Here is a 21,791-nt window from a genome sequence, read left to right on the forward strand (position 1 = left end):
TGGGGTATGACATCATGAGCGAGATCGTTGAACATGAGATTTGTTGGATTCAGTAGATTAGTATATTAGCACACTGCAGTCTAGTTGCGAGCGGAGAACTATCAAGTCACCGGAACATGTGCACCGGCTTTTTCGGGGACACACTCGGCAAATCAGCATGCAGGTGCTTGGCCACGCTAGTTAATCTGTACACGAGACTTGCATATCTGTATCTTAAGCATGGGTTTCTGCTTTGCATTCATGTTCGAGTTCAACCCCATGTTCAAGGGATCTAGGTGGAGGCCATCTGCTTGACAGGGTGCGACATGCGCTAAAGGGGTGGTCTGCGTTGAGTTTATTAAGAGATATGTGTTATATTTGAGCCGTTTGTCTCCATATCACTCAAGATTTGGGGTATATATCCTTCAGTTGTGTCTATAGAACCACCAGATATATCCTTCATCCATGGATGAGTACCGGGTTACACAACAAATCACCTAAGTTCAATAGTACCCGACAAAACCTTAGAATTTCCCATAAATTCTCTCATTCATTTTCTAATCCATCAACACCTGACGTATCTCAGCCGATCGCCCGCAAGGAGGTGCCAATAAGACGCAGATCTGCGCAGCGGGTACCCGGTACTCGGCGCACGCGACGTCCTCGCACCGCAGCCCAGGTACCCAGTACCCAGTACGCAAGTTACTGGGTGTGTTCTCCCATCGGGCTGTTTCACGCACGCGTACAGAAGCGGGTATCACTGCAAGGGCAGGGGCTGTGATTTGAACACTCTAGACACACACTCTGCAGGTCCCCGGATGGATTGTCCGGACTGCCATTTTCTAGACAGTATGTCTACTTGAGAATATGCTGTCCACAGTCACTACAGGATGCATGCAACTACACTTCTACTCAACACTTCTCCGCTGATCGCCATTCCCCCGCAATTCATCGGGCACTCAGCATCAGCCCGATCCAAAGGGCCTTCCATGCATCCGAGAGTTCTCTCGATGTCGCATGATGGGGTCTCATCACGCCCCTTGGCGCTTTCCTTGCGGTGTGTCGCCTTCCCATTCGGCCTGATGGGATGGGTCGAGATATCCCGAAGAGCACACTTTTCACACCCTCCTTTCATCCAGTCGCTCGTTCCTCCACACGCACTCTCTCCTTGTGGTATCGGTGGCCGTCATCTGCAAGGGTGTCGAACTACACGAGCTAAATGGTCCTGCTGGCCCTGTCCTCTGACGCCATTGTCCCCGTCGATCCCGCATAGACCGCTGCTTGTTCCATCGGTGGATGCTTCGCTTGCCTTTGGTTTCCTCCCAGACCGCGATTTCATCGGAACTAAATTCGCCCAGGTAAAAATCCCCGTCGTCTTGAGAATATCCCTGCCCCGGGCTCCATTCCCTTCTCCTCCCCCTCGCGTCCGGCCTTCCCTTCCCTTGCCATATGGCCGAAGCCCGAAGCAAACCGCATGCATGCGCTTTTTTTTTGTTTCTTTTTTCTTTTTGATTTCCACCCCGGACACTGACCACGGTCAGGCGACGTGCTCGGAACTTTCCCTCGACACATGTAGGTCTGCTGCGCTCTGTGATCACGATCTCCGTCACGCAAGACCACTTCGTCGTCGTGGAGGGTACATTCTGGCATGCGGGCCCCCAGAGGAGGGGGGTCTCGGCCTGTTCACCCCCCTCTCCCTCTTTTGTGTCTTCGTCTCCTGTTGGACTGGGAGCTCGAGTATAAAAATGTCCCTGGCATTCCTGTAAACACAACGCCGATCCTTCCCTGTGTCTTTCTCTCCCGTCATAGTCCGGCCCATCCAGCTTAGCTCCTGAAAGCTCATTTCCTTTTTGGCTGGTAAATAAACGAAAAAAAAAAAAAATTCACAAAAAGGACATGCTCCCGGGTTGCACGTTGTGAATTCGTCCAATCTCTTTGGTTTTTTTGCTTCTCTCGCCATCCTCTCTCCCTCTCCCAGCTACTGCACACAATGCAGTTGTATCGCCTCGGTCTGCTGGTCGCCTCGTGCGTTGCCTCGGTGGCAGCGCAATCAACTTTTACTCCTGCTCGGCCGCCGGCCCTGCCGCTGGCTGTCAAGTCACCGTACCTCAGCACCTGGCTCCCCGCTGGGAAAGATGGGGGTAATGGCGGGTATCTGGCTGGGGAATGGCCTGTGTTTTGGGCGTATGTGCCAATTGCTCTCATTGAGTAGTATATTTCTGACCTTGTTGCCCCAAACAGTAACCAAATCACTGGGTGGACGGGTTTGATTCGTGTGGACGGCAAGGTCTATACATGGATGGGTTTGCCTGGATCAAAGACAGTCGACCAGACTGCATATGAGTTTACTTCCACCAAGAGCATCTTTACTATGAACGTGGACGGTGCGCTGGAAATGAACATCACGTTCCTGTCGCCTCTTACACCTAAGGACCTCCGACGCCAATCGCTGGTCTTCTCGTACCTGAACGTGGAGGTCTCTTCACTCGATGGCAAGGAACATGACGTGCAAGTCTACTCGGACATCTCTGCAGGTAAGTAACTTGAGACCACATGCCAGATGGTATGTTGATCATCTAACCCTGGCAGAATGGGTGTCGGGAGATCGCAATGCCACCGTCCAGTGGGACTATGGTACCACTGACGGCATTGCCTACCACAAGGTGCATCGCCAGACTCCCCTGGCCTTCTCCGAGATCAACCAGCAAGCCGAATGGGGTAACTGGTACTGGGGTACCGACCAGCACAAGGGCCTCTCCTACCAGTCTGGCGCGGACAACGATGTACGCGGACAGTTCTCGAAGACTGGTCAACTGAACAACGCCAAAGACCAGAAATACCGCGCCGTCAACTCCGACTGGCCGGTCTTTGGGTTCGCCTCCAACCTGGGTAAAGTAGGCTCTTCCCCTGTGAACACGCTCTTCTCGCTGGGCCTCACCCAGGACGCGGCGATTCAATATGCCGGCAACGACGGGTATGACCCGGTGCCGTCTTTGTGGAAGAGTCACTTCAAGACCGAGCTGGGCGCGCTGTCTTTCTTCCACAAGGACTTTAGCGAGTCTAACTCGTTGTCGAGTTCATTTGATAGTCAGGTGGCCAAGGACTCCGTTGCCACCGCTGGCCAGGACTATCTCGTTCTCACTTCACTCTCGGCCCGACAAGCTTTTGGTGCTACGCAGCTGTGCGGCACGCCCGACCAGACGTACCTGTTCCTTAAGGAGATCTCTTCTGACGGCAACATGAACACTGTGGACGTTGTATTCCCGGCTTACCCCATTTTCTTGTACTCCAACCCCGAGCTGCTCAAGCTGGTCCTCGATCCCTTGTACGAGAACCAAGAGGCTGGCAAGTATCCTCAAGCCTACGCCATGCACGACCTGGGCTCGAGTTACCCCAACGCTACTGGACATTCCGATGGTAAGGACGAAGCGATGCCCTTGGAAGAGTGCGGAAACATGGTCATCATGACTCTGGCGTATGCGATGAAGACGCATAACTCTAAATATCTGAGCGCACACTACGACAAGCTGAAGCAGTGGACTGGCTATCTGGTCGACGATGCCTTGTACCCGGCGAACCAGATCTCCACTGACGACTTTGCAGGGTCCCTGGCGTGAGTGATTTTCCATCCATTGCCTTGTTTCAGAGTGTACTAACTGACCCAATAATTAGCAACCAAACCAACTTGGCACTGAAGGGCATGATCGGTATCCAGGCCATGTCTGTCATTGCCAATGAGACCGGCCACGCCGATGACGCCGAGAAATACTCGAACATCGCCCACGACTACATCAAGAAGTGGCAGCGCCTGGCCATCAACCACGATGCCAACCCTCCGCACACGACTCTGGCCTATGGCGACTCTGAGAGCCACGGTAAGTTTGTCTCAGGTTGCTTTCTTTCATTTTTGCTTATCTTCCCCTTACAGGTCTCTTGTACAACCTCTTCGCTGATGCCCAGCTCGGTCTGGGACTGGTTCCTCAATCGGTCTATGATATGCAGAGCAAGTTCTACCCGACGGTGGCGAACAAGTACGGCGTGCCTCTTGACACGCGACACACCTACACCAAGGGTATGTACCACCAAAAAAAAAAATCGAAGATATCAACTAACCACGGTCCTAGGTGACTGGGAGTGTTTCACTGCTGCAATTTCGTCCCGCGACACCCGCGACATGTTCGTCAAGGACCTGGCCACCTGGGTCGACGAGACACCGACCAACCGTGCCCTGACGGATCTGTATGAGACAAAATCGGGAGAGTGAGTGCCAGCACCTCAACTCTTCCAAATTCATTGCTAACCTCTTCCAGCTACCCCCAAAACCAGTTCGTCGCTCGACCCGTCATGGGCGGCGCCTTTGCACCCCTGCTCGTCCGGCAGTAAACAATCGACAACCTTCGCTTCTTGTGGATGCATTTTTACCTTTCATCTTTTTTTTTTTTTCGCTCCTACTTGACATATTCTCCCTTCCCCTCCGGACCTTCGTTTGGGAATATCGGACCGCCCAGAGCAAGTTGCCCTCGATTGTTAAGAAAGGCAGGAGGATGTACTGGATCCCTTGGTTCGCTCTGTGGGGTTCATCCAGTATCTGTAATGTCTTTTTTTTTTTTTTTGCTTTGCTTCATTTCCATTTTTATACCCATCCATGGACCGTCTCTTGTGCTGGTCTGTGTGAGTTGGTTTTTTGCCAGGCGCTGTCCTGCTGGGTGGTTGTGGTCCAGGGTTCTGTGCATATTGCATCTGTATGGAAATTCCATTACCTTTATTATAAGTTGAGCTTTATTTGACATGGACTTGTAGTCGTACTCAGTGTGTCTAGTGGGGTATAGATTTTCTGGGTAGTAGTATCGACTATTTGATATGAGAGTCGTTATGCGTCATTTTCAATGTGTATATCGATGTATCTATCAATTGTATGCTTCGAGATCGCTATCCATTTAATAGTCTACTCCACACTCTCATCCCAGCCATCAAACGAGCGGATCAGATCTAAAACAAGGAAGCGTTAGTTGATAGTTCATGTGCTAAACATGTAGGGAAAGGGGAATACGAACCATAATAAACCATCACCCCCTCCAAATGCACATCCAATCGAACCCGCTCGTCTACCGTGTGAATATTAAGCGATGCGCCGACGCGCGCCGGGCTCCACCGGTAGATATTTTTCGAGAGCGGCCAGTAGAAGCGTGTGTCGGTGTTGCCGGTCATGATGTCGCCTGTGACAACGACTGTGGGTTTCTTCGCAGACTCAGACCCAGATCCAGACATAGATGAATCTGCAGAAAGAGGATTCGGATGCGATTCAAACACACTCCGCGCTACCCCTGCAAATCGGGCCCATGTCTTCGAAGATAACGGGTCTGTGGGTGAAATCGGCGCTGGGACGAGAGGGGCACTCAGAGGAGAGAGGGTGAGTGAGCGACTCTCCCCCTCCTCACTCTTAAGATCATTCTTATCATCCGTTGCACCAGAAACCCCGGGAAAAGCAACATGAAGCGTGATATTATGTCGTTCAGCAACCGGCCGAATAATCCGCTCCGCACGCTCGCGCACCTCGTCGGGACTCTGATGCAGCGCCACGCGGTAGTTCACCACCGCTGAGATCTTCTCCGGCAATGCATTCGTCTTGACGCCGCCGCGGATCAGATCCGCCGCCTGTGACGTCTGCAGTGTGTGGCGGATGATGGGGCCGCGCGAGATGGCGACGGCGTCGGCCAGTGCGGCTGGGTCGTTCGCCGCCAGTTTCTCTGCTAGCCAGGGCTCGACGTGCGCGGGCGAATACCGGGCCTGGCATTCGAACATCCCGTGCGCGGGGTGGGACGTGTCCAGCCAGGGGGTGAAGAGTTCCTGTCGTTCCAGCTCGTACAGGATCTCGGCCATTATCCCGATCCCTGTGTGGGCGGGCGGGATTGAGCTGTGGCCGCCGGGGACTGCTAGGTCGAGGACGAGATCTAGACTGCCCTTTTCGCCGACGGCGGGGAGGGCGTATAGCACTTCATTTTCATCGTCGTTGTCGTTGTCGTTCTCGTTGTTGTTGCTGCCACCCAGACTCTGGAGTCCCAAACCCCCCTCGTCGAGAATAAACTCAAACGCATCCTCGCCATACCTCTCCAGTAGAGCCGGCGCAATCGTCCCCGCACCCAGGAACCCGTGCGACTCCTCGTCGAACCCAAACGCCAGCACCACTGTGCGCTGTGCACGCCAGTCCTGTGCCAGTAGGCCTTCGACCGCTGACAGCAGCCCAATCAACACGTTCTTGCAGTCGCTGGCGCCGCGGCCCCAGATCCAGTCTCCGTCGAAGACACCCGCGAACGGCGGGTGTGTCCAGTCGGCTGGGTCGTCGATGGGGACTACATCCTGGTGTGCCATGAACAGGATTGGCTTGCGTGTGGTGTTGGTTCCTGGCAGTGTGAAGACCAGGCCGAGACGGTTGATGTGTTCGACCTTGGCGTGGGTGTGGCTGCCAATGGGTTAGTATTTCCTTTCTTCTTGATTATGTATTCCAGGGTGTACTTTGCTGCCGAGGCCTCTCAACTAGCATTGGCTTCTTTAGAAGGGATTACTTACACGAGAGGAAAGGTCTTCTCCAGAAAAGCCTGGAACCGAACCACCGGCTCAAACGCCTCGTCATACGGATCCTTCATGTAGTCGCTGACCGTAGTAGGGATCTGCACGGCGCGCGAGAGCCGGTCCGCCTGACGGGCGCGAAAGGCCTCGTCCGACAAGAAACGCAGCGATGAGTGCAGCCCGTCATTGGGGATGGTGACGGGTGGTGCTTGCGGGCAGGATTCTCGGGGGTTGGAGATGGGACGGAACCATTCCGGTGAAGAAAAGACTTGTTGATGACTGGGGATGCCGAGGGCCAGCGTTGAGGGCAGGGATGCCAGGCCCAGGAGAGATGCGATCTTCATGACAGTCGATACAGTCAGTCAATCGAAGGGGGTTTGGCAGGTTATTGTTGGTGAAATAACACTTGGAGTACGGAGTAGATTGATGAGGGGCTGCTTTTATATGGGCGCGCTATCTTATCTTCCCCTCACGCCTTGCCGACGGGCCCTAATTGTCCTTGGATTGTTGCCGATATCGGCTATTCTTTATTTATTCTTCATTCGTGATTATTCCAATGTTCGATTGAACTGTTCATATGCTGTCGAGATAGTTTAGGTGTTCATCTAATACTGCCAACTGCCTTCAACGCAACCGTAATTGCACTAGGTTGGTTAAACACTGATATGAGCTATCAACTATCTTCTTGCCTCAATTATGATGGTCTATGCTTATCCCAAACTCTGTCCCTACCATTCTACCCCTGACGCAACTTCTCCAAAACCACATTCCCATGTGGAGATACGCTCGGGTCCACCGAAGTTCGGTGGGTCTCGCAAGCCAAACACACGAACACCCAGTAAACAATCCACAAAGGAACTATTAGCTATATAAGTACAGCAGCCTGCTGTACCTCGCACCGAGTACACCAACAGAAGAATGATATACGAACGATCCCAGCTCCTATTTAAATGTGACCAGTCAACTACTACATACCAATATACTCCACACTTGTGGCGAAAAAGGGCGTTTCACCCCCTCGCTGATCGCTCCCAAAAATGAAGCCAGCCCCATCAAGCACCAATTGGGCCACTGATGATCCCCGAGAAAAATGGCCCACAAGATGTCATGGAAGCTGAGGTGTTTCACTTGGAGCTCCTATGGCCATAAGGACTGGCTTTATAAGAATTATAAAATGGGGAAGCTCCCCGGTTGAACCCTTTTCTTGGCTGCGTTAGTCTTTGATTTTATTTTTGTTGACTCTACACCTACACTCTCTACACTCTCTACACTCTCTACACTCTCTACAATACTGTTTTCTCTCCATCATGCATCTGCAATTTCTCACAGCCCTCGCTCTCGCCCTCCCCGTCACCTCCCGCATTGCTGGCAATGCAGGCTGTTTCAACGACGCCGGCTCTCTCCAGGACCAAGGTTCCCACTCGTACCAATCCCCAGGCTACTGTCTAGCCCAATGCCATAAGAACGGCTCCATGGTCGCCGCCCTGACCCGCGGCTCGCACTGCTACTGCGGTAACGAGAAGCCGCCGCAGTCCGCCAAGGTGGACGACGAGCAGTGCAACATGAGGTGTGTGGGCTGGCCGAGGGTGATGTGTGAGTTTTCTTTTCTTTTCTTTTTTGTTTTTCAGAATTTTCGGTTCTTTTGGATACATATATTGCGTATTGTTATGATGCCTTGAAAAGAAACATCATTACTGACCGTCACAGGCGGCGGCCACAATGCCTTCACCGTCATCGCCCCCGACAACATCACCGGCGAAGAAGAAACCCCCGAATCCGCATCCTCCAACCCCTCCCCAACAGCCGTCCCCTCCGCCTCCACCGCTGTCGGCGGCATCCTTGTCGCCTCCACTGACCCCAATGAAGCCTCCATGCCCGCCGGCATCGTGACCGCGCCCGCGTCCATGGTCGCCAAGGCGAGCGCGTCGCTCATCGCTGGCAAGTCTGCCGCGGCGGCGTCGCAGGCTGTGCCGACGGCTGGGTCGGGTGGCGTCGAGGCGAGCTCGTCGCCGTCGCCGACGCCGTCGGTTAATGCGGCGCACCAGCTGCATGCCGGGTCATCGGTTGTGGGGTTTCTTGTTTTGGGGCTGGCCCTGCTTCTGTGAGGGACCTGCCGCTTTTTTGTGTAACTGGGTTGCATGGTGGGACTTGTGGTCTTTGAAAGACCTTGTCATCTCTCTCTCTCTCTCTCTCTCTCTCTCTCTCTCTCTACCGTTTATTATCTCCTTGTCTGGGACTATGTCCCGTGTACTCTATTGTTCTATTGCATTTGCAGCCCTTGAGGCTAAGCAGATGCATCAATTCCGCTGGCGAGTTTTGATGCATCCATTTTTTGGTGGCTTGAGGCTGGACTGTACCTATACACTCTTTGATATCCCGGGGAACTGCAAAATGCTGCCCCCAATCTGAACAGGACTTCGATATCCTGCTCGCAATGGACAATTCAATTCTGTCATTACAGCCAGGCAATCTGCGGGTTGCTGTGGGTAAACATTATTTTTAATTGAAAGTAGTGCGTGCTGAGCAAGACTATGTACAGTAGACAGAAGAAAATTGCATATACACACATGAAAGGAAGAAAAAAAAACGCCTGCCGTTCCATTGCATCATCCAAATCATGGGGTATCCATAAGCATTGAGCAGAAACAGAAAGAGAAAGAAAAAAAAATTAGCAATGAAAAGCAACAAGTGAAGCCATTAAACAAAGGCTTGCTCACGCCTTGGGTCCGAGAACGCGGTCGAAGTTGGCCGGAAGAGGAAGTCCCTCTCTGGGAATCAATATTAGCAAGTAGTTTAATAAGGAGAATTACTATCGACAAAGTCCCTCTCACCTAAGAAACTTGATCTTCAAGTTCCGCGCCCGGTCCTTGAGGTTAACCTGGGTCCGGTAATGCAGCTTGGGCCCACCATCAGACGGGGGACAGAGCTCGTCCTCGCGCTTGATCTGAGCCCACTTGGTACCGTGGGATTCGATGAGGCGAATGAGGCGGTCATCTTCTTCCTGCGAGTATTTCTTCGTCATCGGTCGCGCAGGGAGACCAATGCCGGCCCCGGGCACGTTCCGTACCGTCCAGCGACTTTGCGACGACGGCGGGGCCCCCGAGGAAACGGGCTCGGGCGGAGAGTGAACCTCTACAGCCCTGGGAGACTGATTCGGCGCCGGCTGGCTGTAGACAACCAGGCTCTGCTGCAACTGGTCTCCTGCTCCGCTTGCTGGGCTGTCGTTATTGCGGGGGCGCTTGTCCACCGGCCGGGTCTGCTGTGGTTTTTGGGCGCGGCGGTCGGAGATATCGATTTCACGACCATCCTGGTCAAAGTCATCGCTGTCGGAGTCGGAGTCGGAGTCGAAGTCGGGTGATTCCTCTCGGGCTCGCTTGCGCGACTGCAGCGCGTTAACCTGTGCCTGTCGTCTCTCGGCGCTCTGGGGATCGGTGTCCTGGCTGACCGGCGAGACTCTTGTGGCATTGATTTGCCGGTCGATGAAGGCAGGACGAGTCGACGGGCCTTGGCCCCGAGTTCGTCTGGGCGAATCGAAAAATCGCCCATTGTGGCTGACCTGGTTGATTCTCGCCGAGCCCGGTGGGCTCGTGGATTCGAGCACCTCGTTCCGCTGGCTTCGGCCAAGATCCAGTTCTTCATCGTGGTTGAACATGGAATCATCACCATAATCCGGGAACCGCGGCTCAGGAGACTGCGGGATCTCATTATGGGGTCTTGAGGTTTCACCACGGGACGGTGACTTCTCACGGCGGGAACCTGCGATTATAGACTCCCAGGAAGGGAAAAGGAACCTTTGCTGATCTCCGCCCGCTGCATTGGAAGACCGTCCGGTGGGCTGGGATTCCAGGTTGGAGAGGTCTTGCTGGCGACGAGTCTCTTCGCGCTTTTTAAGCACATCCATAGAATTGGAATTGAGAAAACGACTTGAACGAAAAGTTAGCGGCGGCAAGTGAGTGGCAAAAGCGTCCCACATACATTTTACTTGATTTGCGCCGGTTGGGATCTCTCGGCGGCTCCTTGACTGGGCTGGCCTGACTCAGCTGCGGGATAGGTCCCTGGGGTGTCGCCTCCGGGCGTGGAACGGCAGCATCAAAGTCTTGGTGTAATTGTGGAGTTCTATTGACCACATGGGTATCTCGGTTATCTTGCAAGGGAGACTCTTGGGTACCCCGATTGTCAATGCGAGGAGCTGTCGACTCGCGCGCAGCAGGCAACTCCGAGGTCGAGCGGCGTTGGATTTCCCCCTCAAGCAAGCTCTGGACCTGATCAAATCTCGGTTGTCTTTGCAAATCCTCGTTGATTTCACTGTCCCGTTTCTGGATCCAGCGTGTCGCGCGAAGCATGAATTTACCCCAAGGGTAGGACCCCTTCAGTCCCTTGATGTTAGGGGCACCATCGTCGTCGAGCAGCTCATAGTCCAGCTCGCTGATCCGGTCACCGACGTCGTCCTGGAACTCTTCCGGGAGACACCCATTGGCGTCTTCAAAGATGCCGGCGAGCTTAAATCCGCGGAGCGAGGCAGGACCTATTTCAGAGTTCTCGCCGTCGAGCGTAAGCTCGTCATAGAAGACACCCTTCATAATCGAGCTTGGATCAAAGTCCTTCTCACCCTGGCGTCTCTCCAGCTCCATAATCAAGAACTGTGTCCGGATCTCGAGTGCGAGCTCGAAAGTGGCTTTCTTGGTAGCGCTGGTCCCCGCAGCCCGCGGGCTGCTGCCAGCGACAAAGCTACCTACAAAGGGTGCCGGAAACTTGTTCTCGAGGTTTCGAATTGTCTGTGCCGGGGCCTGGGTACCAATACTGGTGAGAAGCACATCCAGCGCCAGCCGAGCACAGTTGGCCTTGTGCAGGATCGGCAACGGGGTCCACGGCTGGGCGGTGCCGCGAGGCGCGACAGTAGGAACCAGGCGGCTGACCTCGGCCACATCGATGTAAGTTTGATGGCTGTAGACTTTCACGTCTTCCAGCAACTTGGTGCCAGCACGTTTCAGCCGTTTGCTTTGAGTGTTCTTTGGGTCGTTCAGCTGTTTAGCCGCCTTGACAATGTTGATCGGGTTCGATGATTGAGGAACAAGGAGCGTCATCAGCGTGGTTGCAGCTCGCTGGAGATCTGGAAGGGCGTCGCCCATGAGTGCAGGATCGGGTTCACCATCTTCCGAGTCAGAACCATGAGCTAGGAATGTGGTGCCGGAAATGTTGGTCTGTCCCTCATGAAAGCCAGGCGACTCGGGGACCATAGGGGACCACAGTCTGGAGGCGGATGTCTGTCGGGAAGTAGCCGGCGATTCTTCCGCAACGACGCTTAAACCTGGTAGATGTCAGAGCGCGCCACCTCCAGACAGAGCCATTGATTGTCCAGCATTGTGGGGAAGGGGAAAAAAAGAAGAGGGGAAGAAGAGAATGTGAAGGGAATGAAAGACTCCATCAAACAAGCCAGTGAAAAAAAAAATAGCTGCAAAAAAAACTCGATGCGTTGCTGCTGCAGTAGACTCGTTCATAGATGCCATACAAATAGACCGGCAGTTTGGTTGAGAGGACAAAATGACAGATTAAGGCAAGACTTACGGTTGGCATTAGATTTTCCCTTCCCAAGATCTCTACTGGGAGTCTTCAAACTCAGTTCATCACCATGACTCGGGTCCTCGAGCTCACGGCTCTGACTTCTAGTGACTCGGCGCACGGCAGTAGGCCCCGCTGCGACACGCGCCATCTGGGCGGTGGACCGGGCGGCGAGCGACAGGTGGGCTGCGACGTCACGCGTTTGTTTATCTTCGAGTTTGTATGTGGCCCCCGTGGGTCTGAGATTGAGAAATAGAGCAAAATTGACAGCTGAATCAGCTTGCTGCTATCTGGGTGATGAAATGGACGCGCAGCCAGAGGGAGATGAGAATGTTTTGGGGGGGAGATGGGAGGGTAGGGGTTTTTAGGCTAACTAGGGTTGTCGGAGGTGGATCATTGATATTCCAGTAAATTACAACGTAAACTTACAGTAATTAGAAACCCTAGGGGTTTGAAACCCCAAACCCCAGCGAACCCTAGCCCGAAACCCTATAATCTGAAATAAGGTTGCAAAGGTTTGCTTTTTTAAAATACGAAAAAAAAAAAAAAAAAAAAAAAAAAAACCATATGCAAATCCTTGAATTCAGTACATCAGTTCTTATGCTGGCTCTTATACCGGCTCTTGGTTTCAAATGCACGAACCTCAAAACCTTTGTGTGCTAACATTTAATCCCTAATTGACTAAATGAGTTGTGGACCATCTTCTGTCTGTACGTTCTTCATTAGAATCCTTCTCATAACATATTTACGGTTTTCTGAGGCCGAAAATTGACCTAGTTACCGTTAACATGAAGCGCAGCGAGGCAATTCTGTGTGGCTTTTCTTTGTAGTTACGTAGATGATGTATAACAGTCAGTTGGCCGTTATGTATGGAAACTTCATGCTTCGAGTCCAAGGGAGCTGATGGGGTATTTCTTTGTATCGACATCTTTCTTTTATGCCCAGGCATTGGCGTGCTGGGGCTGTATAGACAAGATTTTCTATTTTGAAAAAGGGCAGTTTAAAATCCTGGCCATCCGTGGGCCAGACACGAGATTATATCATTAAACAAGGGCTATGTCACAGTATGCTCTGGATTTTTAACAGCAAGACCGGCTGCATCAACTTGAAAAGTAAAGGTCTCATAGAAACACATTCAACCTCCCACATGCTCCGTTTTAATAGATGGCTTCTAGTAGATAGATAACACCAAACACGAGGAAAGCCGCGGCGCCGCCCAATGTCACTGCGATGTTGGTTAGCAGACGAAACAAGACAAAAAGAGAAATGCGGCAAAGGAAGGAGACACCACTTACCAACGCGCATACTGACGCGGCCGGCAATGGCCCGACCGCCGATCACAGCAACAGCGGTGCAAATTCCATGGCCGGTAATAGCGCCAATGGTCACCCACCAGTAGTCCTGGCCGGCAGCCATGGCAATCGTCGCGATCTGACTGCGGTCACCCCACTCCCCCAGGAAGGTCATGGCGAAGGTCTGCACCCAGGCCGGGCTGAGAAGCAGCGAAAAGAGATTATTGATTCCTGCCACAAAATCATCCCAGAAACGGCTGGGCCGCGGAGAGGAGCCACGGGATGAAGATGAGGAGACGCTCTCGGGAGGCGACGGCATGCGGTTGGTGGCCCCGCGCGACTTGGGACGACCTCCGGCACGGCCGGCTTCCAAGGACTGGGGGGTCACCGAGGAGCGACGACGATCAATGCGCCTCTGGTGGTGTTCTTTCTCTTCCAGTTCCTGCTCCACCTCTGCCATCTCTTCTCCCACTCCCTCGTCGGGGGACATCTCGCGTCCTTCTTTGAGCATCTTCACGCCAAAGATCAAGAAAAGTACCGCGGCCATGAACTTGGTGAACGATTTCGGGATCAAAGTAGGAACGGCATGGCCCAGCACAGCCGAGAGAACGGTCATGGCAACCAGCGCGCAGAAAGCGGCGGAGAACACGACGAGGCGGGCATGACGCATGGCCATCAGCGCAGCCACCAAAAAAAGTCTTATCTCCAATTTCAGAAACAATAATCATTGTAAATGAGAAGACGAGAGAGTGAAGCGAGCTGCTCACGGGGACGGTCGATGAGTCGAGAGTCGCCGATCCCAGCGAATCCCCGTTCATCTGGGCTGGCGTTTTTGGGCGCGAATTGTCGTGGGGTGATTCGGGCAGGTCCGCCGGTTTCTAAGTTTTGCATGAGCATTGCTTCGACAGAGCCATTCGACAAGCACGATTGAGCAACCTACCTCGAGCACTCCGAGATTCCCGGTGCCATCAGAGCCTCGAGCCCCGCCTCCCGAGGTGCCGTCATTGTCTGACAGCTTTTGCTTCTCACTCGGCGGCAACGGAGGCACCTCTTTCGGCCCTCCGGGCACCTTCTCCGAGTTGAACTGGTTCACCTTCTCTTTCTCCGACACGCCCCCTTCTGTGCCCCGCGTGCCTTCTTTCGGGCCCGCCCGGTAGGGATCGTCCATCACACCACTGTTCGAGTGCGGAATCGCCTTGCCATCATCGGTACTCTGGCGTTGGGATGAGGGAATCTTGGAATCGTATTGGGTCGATACAAGGTTTGGCTTGTCGTCGTCCCTGCCTTTTCGATCTCGCTCCGCACTTGTTTCCACCCATGGCCCAGCGTGTGGCCTGCCATCTTTCCCATCCACCGGGACGTCCGGCGTCCCTCTATTGTATACGGCATTGAAGTCGACCGGTCTGGAGTTGGTACCGGAAGAGTCGCGCGACTCGCGTGACCTTAACCCGGCTGTTGGTGCAGTGTTTGTAAAGGCAGATGCAATAGCAGGGAGGAGGAAGAGGAGAAATGGAGAGGACTGGGAGATCTTCATGATGAATGGCGGTGGACCCCGCGAAACGAGTGGAGGATAATGCCGATGGAAATTGAGGTCAGTCGAGGTCAAAGGATGGGATTAGTTGGAAGAGATCGGCAAAAAAAAATCAGCAGTTTGAAGATAGAAATAGATTAAGGGCAACAGAATCAAGAAATAGGGAAGAGACAGGGAACACCGAATTGAAGATGCTCAGAGAGTGCCAGGAAAGGAGTCGCCCAGCCCTACAGGGGATGCGTGTTGTTTTGCCACGTGACTCCCCGGAAACAGTTTTGTTCGTCCGCCCGAGCTGATTTGCTTCATTTACGAGTCTTCGAGAAGAACTAATATCTTCTTTTTAAGGGTCCAAACTCAAGGGGGAAGAAGATAGATGGGTGTCAGAAGATGGCTGAGAATACTTGGGTATTCGAAGATATTCACGAGATATCAATCAAAAGGCCTATGGTGTTTAAGCGGCCATGTTGACTGTATATATGTCCAAGTTGTATAATCCCATTCAAGAGACATGGCTGGGGTCATCCTAGACCTCGCCAGGACTATGTCGATGCGGTAGTCAAGTGACCGTCTTCCTGCGAGATGCTCCTTCAACTTGGACTCCCCTCCAACACACACCACAGCTCATCCATCAACATGCCCACCACATGAACTTTATCCTCGAGGCATTAACAGCAACTTGATCATTTTACGTGGATTTAAAATTCTGGGGATCTTTCAGCCATCCCTGCACGATGACGGCAGTTAACACTTCCCTCCAGTCAGCTGAGCATCCAAAGGATCAAACACAACCAGTCTCAGTGAGATCCTTCGATAAACTTGGTCCATGCAGCTTGGCATATCTCCCGAATGGCCGTGTGCAGCAAGCCGTGGACGGGCGGGAATGCTGATATGGGGCCGGTCGCGTTATCTCACGCAATATCGCCATACCGCAAGATCGATAGATCGCCACATTTCCACTTCAAGATGCATGTTGAATGAGCAAGTGACTGAAAACAGCTCAAAATCGAGTCACCGACAGTTTCATATATCTAAGCTTTCCCTATCACACTACATACAGCACACATAATCACCGTCAATCCTCCGACTCGGTGGGTGTCTGGGACCTCACCGCTTCCAACGGGGTGGCCACATGGCGCCGATCTCGTTGCTTTTTGCTTCATCCGCATGACTCTCTTCCTGAGCTTGTCTACCCCCTCTTTTCTATATTTACTTCCTTATCTCCCCCTTTTCTATCTTCTCTTTTATTCTTCTATCGATCCAAGCTATGTCTTTGATGGGTGCTCAGTTTCCGCCTGCGTCGCTGTCTATGCGGTGATTGCTCCGATGCCCTCTGATGATAACCTCTGATACCCCACGATACATCCATTTTATGTGTGAAGCGATAGCTTTGATATCTTGTTCTACAGATTAGATCACCTTTTTTACTTGCAGCTTTTTGATCTAATTTTTCTCTTTCATCCCCGATGGCATCAGCCGAAGTGCCACCCTCGACAATGGCGGGAAACTCGGGGGCCGATCCCACCCCGCAGCCGGCAGGACCGCGCTGGAGACGGATCTTTGGAAGAAAGTCGCAGACTGAGTCAGGGAGCGAGTCACACACCTATCGCTCGAAAGCTACGCTGGGGATCCTCAGCGATAAGCAGACTGACGAAGTACCTGGTTGGTGGTGGTCCAGGCTCTAGCCTCGCCGGGGTTGAGTTTTATACCAGGAAAGCAAAGAACTCTCATTGACAAGTGCTTCAGGAACGGTCCTTCTCCTTTCATCGGATCGCAATGAACCCCTCGGAATGCGACATCAACCGGAGCGGAGGTCGACATCGTCCCTCCCCTCATCCCGCACTCCCTCCCGCTCCTCCTCTCGGTCTATGGCGCCTCAGCAGAAAAGAACTCTGGACGGGAAGATTGTGCTGAACCCCCAGCCGGACGACTCGGTCAATGACCCCTTGAATTGGCCCGTGTGGCAAAGAGACGCCGCACTGGTTTCCTTGGGGTTTTATTGCCTGATGGGAGGAGGCATGACGCCTATCCTAGCCGCAGGCTTTAATGAGGTTGCAAACACCTACCATGTAACCACTCAAAAAGTGGCCTTCACCACCGGCCTCTACATGTTGGGTCTGGGTCTGGGCTCCGTGGTCATGTCCCCAACCGCAATTCTCTACGGGAAGCGGCCTGTCTATCTGCTGGGAGCGACGCTTTTTGTCATCTCCGCGGTGTGGTGCGCCGTATCGCCCAACTATGCGAGTCTGATTATTGCCCGCGTCTTCCAAGGGTTTGCCGTGAGCCCAGTGGAGTGTCTTCCCTCTGCTACCATCGCCGAGATTTATTTTCTGCATGAGAGAGCCTATCGCGTTGGTATCTACACGCTGCTGCTCCTGGGAGGGAAGAATCTCATCCCGTTAGTGAGCGCTGCCATCATTGGAAGCTTGGGGTGGCGCTGGGTTTTCTGGATCGTGGCAATTGTTGTGGGCGCGTGTTTGGTTTTGTTGTTCTTTTTTGTTCCAGAGACCTTCTGGGACCGGACCCCTCGGCCGCGGCGCTCGCACAAACGCCCCCATATTCATCGCAGCGTGTCCGACCTGGTGTCTCATGGATTTCGCGGACGGCGCCCACATATGCAGATCCCAATCGAGCCTGATGATTCCCAGAATGACCCGATTCAGGCTGCGTCCCCGAAAAAAGTCCAAACATGCACATTTTGGCTTTGCGGACGAGCCTAAAAATGAGAAGCATGGACTAGAGCCTGGCCAAGATGAAGTTGCGCTTGGGGTTGAAAGCCCCCCAGATTGTGACCAATTCGTGACGGAACCCTCGACTCCCGCTACAGAGAAACACGATGTCTTCCTTCAAGTGCCCCCACAAGTGGTTGTTCCGTCGGCAAACCCAAACGATCCGGAGGCTGCTCGCCATACAGCTGTCTCACCAGCGCGCAGCGAGTCCCTCGATCCTGGAATGCCGCGAAGCGCCAACTTTCAATATACGAACCGGCTCCGCGAGCGCCCCAAGGTCCCGTACCTCCAACTGCTGAAAGTGTGGAATGGGCGCATCTCACGAGACAACTGGTTGCGGGTTGCCGTCCGACCCTTGATTCTGTTCGCCTACCCGTCGGTCTTGTGGTCGACAGTAGTGTACTCGCTGTCTGTTGGCTGGTTGATCGTGCTCTCGGAATCCGTGGCGCACATTTTCGAGGGCGGCGGAAGCTACAATTTCACCGCGCTCCAGACCGGCTTGATCTACATCTCACCCTTCGTCGGCGGCTTGCTCGGCACCGCTGTCGCAGGCAAGGTGTCTGATATAGTTGCACAGTTCTTGACGCGTCGCAACGGCGGCGTCTACGAGCCGGAATTTCGCTTGGTGATGGCGATTCCCATCGCGTTGTCGACTACCATCGGGCTGATGGCCTTTGGGTGGAGTGCCGAGGAGAAGGACTCGTGGATCGTGCCCACCATCTTCTTTGGCATGATCTCGTTTGGCTGCTGTTTGGGCAGCACGACGGCCATCACCTTCTGTGTGGATAGTTACCGCCAATATGCCGGCGAAGCGCTAGTAACCTTGAACTTCAGCAAGAGTACGTGACTGGCTCCCCCAATTCCCCTATTTCCATTTGCTAACATCTCATTACAGACGTGCTACATGGCCTGATATTCTCTCTGTTTATTGTGGATTGGCTCGAAGCCGATGGTTCTCGGACCGTGTTCCTGGCTATCGGCGGCATTCAGCTAGCCTTTATGCTCATGTCGATCCCAATGTATATATTCGGCAAGCGCGCTCGCATGTGGACGGTGCGCAAGCGGTTGATGGAGCGGTTCTGATCTCTTTCGGCGTCGTATTTGGACTATTGTGTTGCACATAATGATAGCATTTCATGGCGGGGTTTTGTTTTTGATTGTGATTTTTTAAATTTCTTTTCGGCCTTTTCTTACACTGCCTAGTTACGAGATTTATATGGCTTTGCTCTGGTGCTGGATCAGCAACGTGATGATATTATGGGATTTTTCCTCATGCAATTCTTTTTTTCTGGGCTTGAATTGAAACCACAGCATAGCTCTTCTACACAGTGGGCCAGTGGAGAATCCGTCATAAGCCATATGGTTATGACTCGCAAGAAAAAACCTAGAGACTAGCAAGATTTCGACATACGCAATTCTCACTCAGGACCCGGGATCTGTGTGGCTTTCCATGTCTCCAAAAAAAAAAAAAAAAAAAAAGACCGACATTCCGCCGACGACACTAAACCAGAAGGGCTTGTTGACTATGTTCCTTTGGGTTAAACCCCCGGGGCTCGACCATCTTATCTGATTGACAAACCCACTCGGCCCAGCGCCAACAGTGTACGTGCTCACCGGAATCTGCCCGCTATTGGAGATCTGCTCCACTGCGCAGCTTTTGTTTTCTTCTGTCCCTAATATCCCCGAGAATGTTTGAGGTGATTTTGGATAAATAGCCACGGCCCCGGCTTGCTCTTCCGCCGGAGGGGCGTTTTTCTTATCTGATTTTCATCTGATTTTCATCTTTGACTTTTCTCTTCCCTATCCTCTCCCCCCCTCCCCGGGTCAACCTTTGGTTGAATTTCTTCATCTCAAGTGAGTGAACGGTATGGCCACCGACAAATCGACTTCCAAGTCCGTCGTGGACGTGGTAGCACAGCCCGCCCCGGATGCTCGCAGTCGATCCACCTCGGATAAGGAATCTCTCCCCGACACCAATGATGAGAAGAAGGCCCCGCCGCTGGCTGCGAAACTCTTCGCGGTGTTTTTAATTTCATGTATAAGCTTCGGCTCGCACTGGAGCTCCGGTGTTACGGGAGCCATGAAGAGTACAATTAAAAAGGTACGGCGGAAGCATCCAGTAAACCGTGCAGATATGCCCAGAAATTAATGGTCCCACAGAAAATGCATATCGATAATGTCCAATTCTCGCTTCTCGAAGCAAGCGAGGATTTCATGGCCACGGTTCTGCTTCTGATTAGTGGTATTATCACGGATCGAGTTGGGGGTGCCGGTATGTGTTATGAAGATGAGATGAGATGAAATTCACTAGAGGAAACAAATCCAAGAGATTTTGTTCTAACCGAGATACACAGAAATGATCGTTTATGGCAATGTGGTTTATACCATCGGCTCTATTCTTGTTGCTGCCGCCACGACGGTACGCTCGTTCAAGTTCATGGTTGGGGGAAGAATCGTGCTGGCGCTTGGTGATATCGCCACACAGATTGCTCAGTATAAAATGTTTTCGTCGTGGTTCCCACCCAGCAACGGATTTGCATCAACGCTCGGCTTTGAGCTGGCTGTTGGCAAGGTTGGCGGGTTTGTCGGCAAATCCACAGCCAATATCATCGCCAAGGTATAGTCTTTCTTACACTCATTGGATAATACCCCAAAATATAAAAGTGAAGGGACAACACACTGATACACGAATAGAACACCGGCAACTTTGCATGGGTCTTCTGGACCTCGGTATTCATGAACCTCTTCACCAACGCCGCCACAGCCGTTTTCTGGTTCTTCAACCAGTTCTGTACCCGCCACTACCGCGGCCGGCGCGACACGGCCACGAACGAGCAGCTGACGGAGAAGAACCGCAGATTCGAAATCCAAAAGGTCTTTGAGCTGCCGTGGATGTTCTGGTCGGTTCTGGCTTTCTCTCTGTTCCAGACAAGTGCCGCATCGGTGTTTAGCCAGAATGCGACGGAGTTGGCAGAGAAGCGGTTTAATGTTGATGCTATCAAGGCGGGCTGGTATAGTTCCTTGTCGCAATATGCAGGTATGGGCATAGTCAAGTTGGTTCTCTGTTGCTTGGTGCTTATGAGATTTCTAGGGTTCTTCCTCGTTCCCTGTCTAGGTGTTTTTATCGATGTTTTGGGGAATCGTGCTTCTGTCAGTTAGTAACCCCGAATCACTTTTGCTATGCCGAAGTACACTGATTTACAATTTACTAGTGTGCGCATGTGGATTGGGTATGCTGCTAAGTATGATCTTAATCAACTTTGCTCTCTCCAAAGCAGGCGCAGGTGCTGCGTTCGGTATCTACGCTATTGCCATGTCCCTCGGCCCAACGTCCATCATAGACAGCATTCGCACAACGCTCTGGCATCAGTCGGTATTTGGATCCGCATACGCATTGAAATTGACTATGAATAACGCGTAAGATGAAGACCCGCTCCTCCACTAGATATCCGACACTCTACGATCAATACTTACCTTTACAATCATGCTAGCATGAGCATCATCGTGCGGATTATCACCGGCGCTCTCCAGGACGCAGATGACAATTCCTACCGCCGTGTCGTGCAGGTGTATCTCTTTCTCGCGGCGGCGGCCATGGCTGTGGGCCTGGCGCTCTTGTTGGGCGCGTCCATGACCGACTACCTCGCTCCGCTACAGTGGACTCGCCAAAAGCGATTGACCTCAGGCCCAGAGATCATTCAGGCGACCAGAGAGCGCAGCCTGGTAACACACCATAGGCGCACTCGGTGCATTGCAACGACCTGTTTTGGGGCTCTGCTGCTGTTGACCCTTGGAGGCTGGGCGGCGTATATCTGGGGTGCGGTGACGGGTCACAACTCATAGACAGCGGGGATACGTGTATCCTTAGAGGATCCTCAGAATATTGCAAATGTCACAGTTCATCCAGGACATTAAAATATTCAGTCTGAGTACCAATACAGCTAGCGTAGGCGATCTCCCCTGGGAATCCGGGGTACCGGTACGTGCGCGATGGCCAGTTCATGTCGCCACCACCGCTTCACTTGGGAGGGGTCCACTGATGGACATTTTTGGCATCGCCACAATGGAGAAGGATACCTCTGATTGGCTGGCAGCCCAGGCCGTCCTCTCAATCTGCGCCAAGGCCCACTGTGCCGT

General features: G+C 52.8%; 7 protein-coding genes across 7 annotated transcripts; 4 read left to right on the forward strand and 3 right to left on the reverse strand.

Moving 5' to 3' along the window:
• Nucleotides 1-1,969: 1,969 nt before the first annotated feature.
• gta1 (glutaminase GtaA) lies at nucleotides 1,970-4,362 on the forward strand (the record flags this gene model as incomplete). The annotated part of the gene is made up of 7 exons (XM_056651124.1): nucleotides 1,970-2,163; nucleotides 2,221-2,513; nucleotides 2,569-3,592; nucleotides 3,652-3,854; nucleotides 3,908-4,051; nucleotides 4,104-4,239; nucleotides 4,290-4,362. The coding sequence occupies 7 exons, from the start codon at nucleotides 1,970-1,972 to the stop codon at nucleotides 4,360-4,362; spliced, it is 2,067 nt and encodes a 688-aa protein (XP_056515974.1).
• A 562-nt stretch (nucleotides 4,363-4,924) lies between these two features.
• Nucleotides 4,925-6,890, reverse strand: cps1 (Gly-Xaa carboxypeptidase; the record flags this gene model as incomplete). The annotated part of the gene is made up of 3 exons (XM_056651125.1): nucleotides 4,925-4,968; nucleotides 5,034-6,439; nucleotides 6,547-6,890. The coding sequence occupies 3 exons, from the start codon at nucleotides 6,888-6,890 to the stop codon at nucleotides 4,925-4,927; spliced, it is 1,794 nt and encodes a 597-aa protein (XP_056515975.1).
• Nucleotides 6,891-7,853: 963 nt separating this feature from the next.
• NUU61_000542 (WSC domain-containing protein) lies at nucleotides 7,854-8,651 on the forward strand (the record flags this gene model as incomplete). The annotated part of the gene is made up of 2 exons (XM_056651126.1): nucleotides 7,854-8,139; nucleotides 8,254-8,651. 2 exons carry the CDS (start codon nucleotides 7,854-7,856, stop codon nucleotides 8,649-8,651), a joined length of 684 nt encoding a protein of 227 aa, XP_056515976.1.
• A 608-nt stretch (nucleotides 8,652-9,259) lies between these two features.
• NUU61_000543 (telomere repeat binding factor family protein) lies at nucleotides 9,260-12,256 on the reverse strand (the record flags this gene model as incomplete). Its single annotated transcript, XM_056651127.1, has 4 exons — nucleotides 9,260-9,314; nucleotides 9,378-10,469; nucleotides 10,522-11,854; nucleotides 12,112-12,256. The coding sequence occupies 4 exons, from the start codon at nucleotides 12,254-12,256 to the stop codon at nucleotides 9,260-9,262; spliced, it is 2,625 nt and encodes an 874-aa protein (XP_056515977.1).
• Nucleotides 12,257-13,262: 1,006 nt separating this feature from the next.
• On the reverse strand, nucleotides 13,263-14,931 carry NUU61_000544 (TMEM165/GDT1 family protein; the record flags this gene model as incomplete). Its single annotated transcript, XM_056651128.1, has 4 exons — nucleotides 13,263-13,330; nucleotides 13,401-14,100; nucleotides 14,165-14,275; nucleotides 14,338-14,931. The coding sequence occupies 4 exons, from the start codon at nucleotides 14,929-14,931 to the stop codon at nucleotides 13,263-13,265; spliced, it is 1,473 nt and encodes a 490-aa protein (XP_056515978.1).
• A 1,460-nt stretch (nucleotides 14,932-16,391) lies between these two features.
• NUU61_000545 (putative MFS transporter) lies at nucleotides 16,392-18,737 on the forward strand (the record flags this gene model as incomplete). The annotated part of the gene is made up of 4 exons (XM_056651129.1): nucleotides 16,392-16,587; nucleotides 16,672-17,606; nucleotides 17,668-18,493; nucleotides 18,550-18,737. 4 exons carry the CDS (start codon nucleotides 16,392-16,394, stop codon nucleotides 18,735-18,737), a joined length of 2,145 nt encoding a protein of 714 aa, XP_056515979.1.
• Nucleotides 18,738-19,521: 784 nt separating this feature from the next.
• NUU61_000546 (putative MFS transporter) lies at nucleotides 19,522-21,497 on the forward strand (the record flags this gene model as incomplete). The annotated part of the gene is made up of 7 exons (XM_056651130.1): nucleotides 19,522-19,755; nucleotides 19,815-19,926; nucleotides 20,009-20,271; nucleotides 20,349-20,691; nucleotides 20,746-20,808; nucleotides 20,867-21,071; nucleotides 21,146-21,497. The coding sequence occupies 7 exons, from the start codon at nucleotides 19,522-19,524 to the stop codon at nucleotides 21,495-21,497; spliced, it is 1,572 nt and encodes a 523-aa protein (XP_056515980.1).
• Between the last annotated feature and the right edge of the window lie 294 nt (nucleotides 21,498-21,791).

This window comes from Penicillium alfredii (genome assembly GCF_028826965.1).
Source record: "Penicillium alfredii strain IBT 34128 chromosome Unknown utg000001l_segment0_segment0, whole genome shotgun sequence".
Lineage (NCBI taxonomy): Eukaryota > Fungi > Ascomycota > Eurotiomycetes > Eurotiales > Aspergillaceae > Penicillium > Penicillium alfredii.